Source organism: Terrapene carolina, unplaced genomic scaffold (assembly GCF_002925995.2).
Source record: "Terrapene carolina triunguis isolate 2854851 unplaced genomic scaffold, T_m_triunguis-2.0 Scaffold513, whole genome shotgun sequence".
Lineage (NCBI taxonomy): Eukaryota > Metazoa > Chordata > Testudines > Emydidae > Terrapene > Terrapene triunguis.
In genome coordinates this window covers 1,751-9,063 of record NW_020664864.1, presented here as the reverse complement: position 1 = coordinate 9,063, position 7,313 = coordinate 1,751, and the positions used below count along the sequence as shown (strand labels likewise).

General features: G+C 67.4%; 1 protein-coding gene across 1 annotated transcript in view; it reads right to left on the bottom strand.

Moving 5' to 3' along the window:
• Positions 1-7,313, bottom strand: part of LOC112124267 (multifunctional procollagen lysine hydroxylase and glycosyltransferase LH3-like) — a 13,278-nt gene that overhangs the window by 5,806 nt on the left and 159 nt on the right. Inside the window, 10 exon segments of the mRNA XM_026658755.2 lie at positions 7-116; positions 480-601; positions 1,225-1,356; positions 2,020-2,121; positions 2,680-2,777; positions 3,130-3,193; positions 5,550-5,662; positions 6,039-6,141; positions 6,144-6,205; positions 6,691-6,826. Of these exon segments, the coding sequence (XP_026514540.2) occupies positions 7-116; positions 480-601; positions 1,225-1,356; positions 2,020-2,121; positions 2,680-2,777; positions 3,130-3,193; positions 5,550-5,662; positions 6,039-6,141; positions 6,144-6,205; positions 6,691-6,739 (955 nt within the window). The 5' untranslated portion in view covers positions 6,740-6,826.

Sequence of the window (7,313 nt, the reverse complement as noted above, 5' to 3'; positions counted from 1 at the left end):
GGGGGCTGTACTGGTTCTGGCGGATCAGGGCGCGCAGGGTCCCCGGGTTGGTCAGGGCGACGTCGGCGTCCAGGCTGAAGTAAAAGTCGCAGTCGGGGTCCTGCCGGCAGATGTCCCTGGGGGGCACACGGCGGGGAAAGGGGGGGGCATCAGACAAGCACCATGAACCCAGTTCCTCCCCCAGCCCCACATGCTGACCCCCACGGCCCCCCCAGCCTTCCTCCGTGCCCATCTCCAACCCCCCACTTCTCCATGCCCCCTACACTCCTCGGTCCTGCCCCCCACCGCTCAGCCCCGCCCACTCCTCCCACAGCCCCGCCCCCATCCCCACAACTCCACCCATCCTAATCCCTCTCCTGTAGCCCCCACCCCATTCCCAGGGCCCTGCCCCCATTCCCATGGGCCCACCCACAGTCCCATTGCCCCGCCCACTTCCTCTGACATGGCCCCGCCCCATTCCCCAAGCGCCGCCCACTCACATGGCCATGTCCCGGGCCTCGCCCTGGCTCAGCTCCTCCTCCGGCCCCACCAGCCTGACGCTGGCGAAGGCCCCGCGCAGCTGCTCCCAGGCCCCCTGCACGTGGGGCTCGTGAAACACCTCCTGGGGGGGAGGGGCAGGGGTCAGCCGGGGAGTGCCGGGGACCCCCCCTGCATGGGATGGGGGGTCCCTGTGGGGGGGGGACTCTAGGGATCCCTGAGGGGTCAGTGCTGGGGGATGGGGGGGTCTCCAGGGGGTCGGTGCTGGGGGGTGGGGGGATGAGAGAGGATCTAGGGGTTGCCGGGGGGCAGTGTTGGGGTGGGAGAGTCTCTGAGTAGATCTGGGGTCAGTGCTGGGGATGGGGGGGCAAGTGCTGGGGATGGGGGGGATCTGGGAGGGCCTGGGGGTCGTGGGGGCTGCTGGGGGTCATGGGAGGATCTTGGGTTCCCTGGGGGGGATCTGGGGGTTCCTGGGGGTGAATGCTGGTGATGGGGGTACCTGGGGGGACCTGGAGGTGTCCAGGGAATGGGGGTCGTGGGCAGCAGCCAGCAGTTGCGGGGGCAGCCAGGGGTCATGGGGCAGCTGGGGATCGTGGAGGGTTGTGGGGGCAGCTGGGGGTCACGGGGGCAGATGGAGGTCACGGGGTGGTGGGGTCACCGTGGGTCGTGGGGGTGGCGGGGTCACTGTGGGTCACAGGGGGAGGCGGGGCAGACAGGGGCCGCAGGGGGGGTCGCGGGGTCACTCACGCGGTTGTGCAGGAAGAGGCTGAGGCGGGCGTAGGGATAGGCCCAGCCCAGCAGGCGTTGCAGGAACTGGGGCAGGAAGGGGGTCGGCTGCTCCACAAACACCCCCACCAGCACCCGGGGCAGCGCCTCCTCCTGGGGAGAGACGGGGGTCAGGCATCCCCATAACCAGCCACTGCCTGCTCCCCCAACCCAGCCACACCCTGCCCTCCCAAACCCAGCCACTGCCAGCCCCCCAAACCCAGCCACTCCCTGTACCCCCAGCCACTGCCAGCCCCCCAAACCCAGCCACACCTGTACCCCCAAACCCAGCCACACCCAGCCCCCCAAAACCAGCCACACCCTGTACCCCCGAACCCAGCCCCTGCCAGCCCCCAAGCCCAGCCACACCCTGCACCCTCAAACCCAGCCCCCCAAACCCAGCCACTCCCAGCCCCCCAAAACCAGCCACTCCCTGTAACCCCAAACCCAGCGACGCTGTGCACCCCCTCCTGGGGAGAGACAGGGTCACTCCTAAACCCACCTCTGCCCCCAGACACCCCCAAACTCAGGACCACCAAACGCACCCCAGACCCCCCAATTCCAGACCCCCCCCACCCCCAGAAACCTGCCCCTCAGATATCCCCCAATTCCAGATACCCCCACTCAGGACCCCCAATCCCATCCCCCAGACTCCCCCAAAACCTGCCCCCCCACTTCCCCACCACCCCCAACTGTGCAGCATGGCCCCCCCACCTCAGAGCCCCTCCGGCCCCCACCCTCCCGGGGCTCGGCTTTGGGGTCCGGCACCCCACTCACCGGTGTCCCCGACAGGTCGAGCAGCCCCTGGTCGCAGCCCCCGCAGCCCCCCTCGTAGGTCCAGCGGTTCGGGATGTAGTTCCCCAGGTAGTTGAGCTGCAGCTGGGGGGGGAAGGGGTGAGATACGGGCCCCCCCATCCCGCCACAGCCAGCCCTCTCCTGCTGCCCTCCAGCCCCCTGCCACCACAGCCGGCCCCTATCTGCCCCCCAACCTCAGCCCCCCCCATCCCACCACAGCCGGCCCCCTATCTGTCCCCCAACCTCGGCCCCCACCATCCCGCCACACCCGGCCCCCTATCTGTCCCCCAACCTCCGCCCCCCAGCCCTCTCCTGCTGCCCTCCAGCCCCCGCCCTCCTACAGCCCCCACCCCAACAGACCCCCCTCCCCACAGCTGCAAGGATGGGGGGCGGGTTTCTGGGTGTTGGGAGCACCTGCCAGGGGAGCCCCCAGCTACGCGCACCCTGAGAGATGGGGGAGGAAGTCAGATGGGGGCAGGGGGGTTCCTGGGGGGACCTGCGGGAGGAGAGGGGCTGGGGGTCCCGGGGGGAATCTCGGGGGAGGAGGGGGTGTCGGGGGCCCAGGGGGGATCTCGGGGGGACCTGGGGGAGGAGGGGGCTGTGGGGGTCCCGGGGGGATCTCGGGGGGGATCTTAGGGGTACCTTGGTGGGCCCGTTGCCGTGGATGATGACAGGGAGGGTGTCGTAGGCCACGTTCCGAGCACGGACCCGGCTCCTCTCGAACTTCAGCACCACCTCGTCTGAGAGAGAGAGAGAGAGAGAGACGTGGGGTCCCAGCCACCCAGCCCCCACCCAGAGCTGGGGAGAGAACCCAGGAGTCCTGGCTCCCAGCCCCCCTGCTCTAACCACCAGCCCCCACCCCGCTCCCAGAGCCGGGGAGAGAACCCAGGAGTCCTGGCCCCCACCCCCCTCCCAGAGCCGGGGAGAGAACCCAGGAGTCCTGGCTCCCAGCCCCCCTGCTCTAACCACCAGCCCCCACTCCCTCCCAGAGCCGGGGAGAGAACCCAGAAGTCCTGCCCCCTCCCTCCGGAGCTGGGATAGGACCCAGGCGTCCTGACCCACCAGGTTATGGGGTGCCCCCCCATCTCTCACCAATGGCCCCATTGAGGTTCTGGAAGATTTTCGACTTGTGGTCAAGCGCCAGCCCAAACTTCTCCTGCAGGGGGCAGAGGGGGGGTCAGAGCGGGGAGGGATCTGTGCCCAGAGACTGCCCCCATCACCCCCCTGTGCCATTCCACATCCCCTGAGATCCCTTCCCTCCACTGCTGCCCCCCAGCATCCAACCCCCTTCCCTGCCTCCGATCCCCCCACCCCTCCCCCTGCCCCCCAGCACCCCGCCTATCCCCCCGCAGTGCCCCCCATGGAGGCGGGGACCTGGGGCCAAGAGCCCCGAGGGAGGGCTCCCAGAATCCCGACAGGAGCTGAAATGATTTAATGGGTGGGGGGGTTACTGGGGACAGGATTCCCTTTGGGGGGGAATATCTCCCTCAAATGTCCTCCCGGCCCTGAACCCCCCACCCGACCGCCCCCCAGTGGGACCCAGGGTCCTCTGCAAAGAGCCGGTGGAGATTGTGTGGGTGTGTCGGGGCTGTGGGGGTGTCTCCCTGCTGCGCACCCCCAAACCAGCAATGAGCAGGGGCCGATCCCCCAACTTCCCCTTCTTTGGTCTTCTCCATTGGGCGCCTGGAGCTCAGCCGCCCCTCCCCAGAGTCAGCCGCATCCCAGAGCCAATCCCATGACCCCATCACAGAACCCAGGAGTCCTGGCTCCCAGCCCCTCCTGCTCTAACCCACCAGCCCCCCGTCCCCTCCCAGAGCCGGGGAGAGAACCCAGGAGTCCTGGATCCCAGGTCCCCCCCACCCCCCTGCTCTAAACTTCAGCTGGTGCCCCTCAATCTCCAGTTTGTGGCAAATTCCTGTCCAAATTTGGTGGTGGTGGTGGTGGGATTTGGACCAGAACCTTTCCGCGATAGCCTCGTTTCCAGCCCAAACTTGCCCCGCCCCGCCCCCGACCTGGGCTGGCCGAGTCGTTCCTTCCCACCCCCGCCGTGTTCAGCATCAGGCTCTTTCGCCCCCTGCCCTGCCAGCGCCACCTAATGGTTGCACAAGCGAATATGGCTCCCGGCCCGGCTCCCCCCGGGTCTCATCCCTCCAATGGTCACTGCTTGGTCAGTCGCGGCCCGTCGTCCGTCTCCGGCGCTGGAGCAGCGGCACGAGGAAAAGCGCACCTGGGTTTCTCGGTGACGCCGCGTCTTTCAAGTGGGGTATTTCTATCTCCCCGGACAAACCATCCCCACTGCCCCGACCACGGTGCCCTCTGCCCTTGCGCCCATCGGCAGCTCTTCTTGGGTCCCTCTTCCCAGGTCCCTGCGCATAGATTTGTCCTCAAAAGCCCAATGTCACCAGACCCTCCGGCACGGTCTCCCTCTTCTCTCCCCAGGCCGAGCCGGTCGTTGGTCTTTGATCCTTGCGACGGCCATCCGAAAGGCTATGGGGGTCTTCCGCACCCTTGGGCACACCGGCTGGAATTGGTCCCTTGTAGTCTGGGTGGTCTCTCCGCGCGCCCCAGGGCTTTTACAGTGGGGCGGCTGCGGGGGATAGGGGGACCTGGGCCCACCCTACTCCACGGGGTCCCAGCCCAGGCCCTTAACAACGGGGATCCCACGAAAAGAGGCTGAGCTGAATTCTGACAACACCCCCGGAGTGGTATAAACGCAACCAGATCCTCCCCACCGATCTTAGTCACCCTCTGCAGTAAAGTCCAAGGATGTCATGAAATGCTTCGTAAATGAAAGCCGAGACCTGCAGCACTCCGGTGCTTCGGCGCCGCTTGTTTGCAAGGCGAAATCTGGCAAAATACGGCTTCTGTCCGTCCGTTGAGAAGGTGTGTCGACGCCAAAGGCCTCTGGGGCCCTGGAGAGGGGCAAGATCCAGCAAGCCGTTCGCCGCTGACTTTCCATTCGCCGCAGACTTCTGATGCCATGTTGGGGGCTTCTCTGCCAGATCCGGCCAGGCGTCACAGCTCGCTTTCACCCCCCCATCCTAAGACCCTTTAATGCGCTGCCAGCTCTGGCTGAGGTTCGCACAACTCCGGGATTTGCACGTTTTGCGCCAGAGCCATGCACCAGACCTTGGCCTTCCAGTGCAAAATGTTCCCCAAAGTTTTCCGTAGGGTCTGGTCATTTAGAGCCACGGGATTCTGGAGGGGTTTAGACAAGTTTTTCCCCTAATTCCCCCCCGCCGCACCCCAATTTGCAACCAAGCTATTGCCCGATTCTCACTGGTTGTCAGCCCAGAGATGTGGGTCGTGTTTGGCCCAAGTGGGTCCTTTGTTTCCAGGTGCGAGGTGGCTGAACAAGTCCCTGCCCACCCCACACCCCCCCCACACCAAAAAATAAAAAATGTTTGATGCCAAAAGGCAAAGGAGGAAACAGGGTCCCCCAGGGCTTGGGGTGCCAGCTGATGGGAGGTGGGGGACACCGGGGGCAGCGGGGCAGGGGGGCGGGGACCCACCCGCAGGCCGGGGTCCAGGTAGATGCGGGTGTAGAACAGCTGGTCGTCGTCATCGTCCTGGTATTTCCAGAGCTGGACCACGCCGTGGATGGCCGGGGCGAAGCCGATGAAACCTGGGGGGAAGGCGGAGAGGTCAGGTACCCCCCGCCAGGCCCCTACCTCCTGGGGGGCTGCCCCCCCGGACACTACACCCCCCCTTCCCCCCCACCAGGGACCCATGCCCTCCCCCTGCCCCCGTATACCTGTAACACCCTGCCCCGGGCACGCCCACCCGTACCACCAGGTACCCGCAGTGTCCCCTCACTCCTCCCGGCCCCCCCAAACCACTTCACACCTTCCCATCCCCCTCCCATGCCCCTCTGCCCTGTCCCCCCTAACCCCATCTACCCCCTACATCCCCTCCCCTGTCCCCCACCCCATCCTCCCTGAACACCCCTCCCCTGTCCCCCGACCTCTCTGCCCCATCCTTCCCCCAGCCCGGGCACTCACCGCCGGAGTTGAGGAAGCGCTTGCCGGTGCTGACGGGGGGGTAGCGCCCGGCCAGGCCCCACTCGGGCCCGCAGAAGCCCTCGGCCGAGGACACGACCCGGGGCGGCCGAGGCCCGGGAACTCCCCCAGCAGCCCCGGGGGGCCGCCGGCCAGCAGCACGTCGTAACGGGGGGGGGGGCATACACATCACAGCGACCCCCCGGGCCTGCTCTCTCCATCCTCCTGCCCCAAAGGGGGCCGGGCGACCTCTGCATCGCCAGCCCAGGTCCCCCGGCCACCACGGTCCCCGCCAAGGCTATGGGGCTTGGCTGGAAGTTTGGGGGGGGGGGGCGGTGTGTGGGGGTGACAAGGTAGGGCCCGGCATCCCAAGGCAGCCAGTGGGTTTCCTCCACGGGGGAGCTGTGTCCTCCCCTGGGGGGGGATGGGGGGTGTCCCACACGTCACAGAGACAGGTAAGCGTGGGGGGTCCCCCTCCGTCAGGAGGAGCTGGGCTGGGAATTGCAGGTTGCCCTGGGGAGCGTCATCCCACCAGTGCACCCCCAAAATCCCCCTCCCAGCCCAGACTGGCCCCCCGAACAGTGCCGCCCACTGCTCCCCGGAGCTGGGGACCCCCAGACGTCAGGGAAAGCAGGGCACCCGCCCCCCCCGTACCTGTCGACAAACATGACGACGAGCTCCTCCTGCTCCGCGTGTTTCGCCATCTCCTCCTTCAGCCAGCGCACCTTCTGCCCGCCCCCCACCGTGCGGGCCACATCCCCCCCGCGCCATTCCTCGCCCAGGCCCAGGGTCTGCGGGGACAGGGGGCATGAGAGAGACCCCAGCCCGCCCAGACGCGCCCAGCTCTGGGGCGGGGCGCGGGGGCTGGTTACCCAGGGACCCCTGTCCGAGCGCCGAGATGCAGCCAGCTCTGGGGCGGGGCACAGGGGCTGGTTATACAGGGACCCCCTGGCCAGGTGCTGAGATGCAGCTGCCTCTGGGGTGGGGCACGGGTTATAAAGGGACCCTGTCCCAGTGCTGAGATGCAGCCAGCTCTGGGGAGGGGCGGTTGGCTGTATGGGGACCCCTCACCCGGCGCTGAGATGCAGCCAGCTCTGGGGCAGGACAGTTGGCTGTACAGGGACCCCTGTCCTGGCACCGAGATGCAGCCAGCTCTGGGGTGGGGCACAGGGGCTGGTTTTACAGGGACCCCCTGGCCAGGTGCTGAGATGCAACTGCCTCTGGGGTGGAGCAGCTCGTTATACAGGGACCCCTCGCCTGGCGCCGAGATGCAGCCAG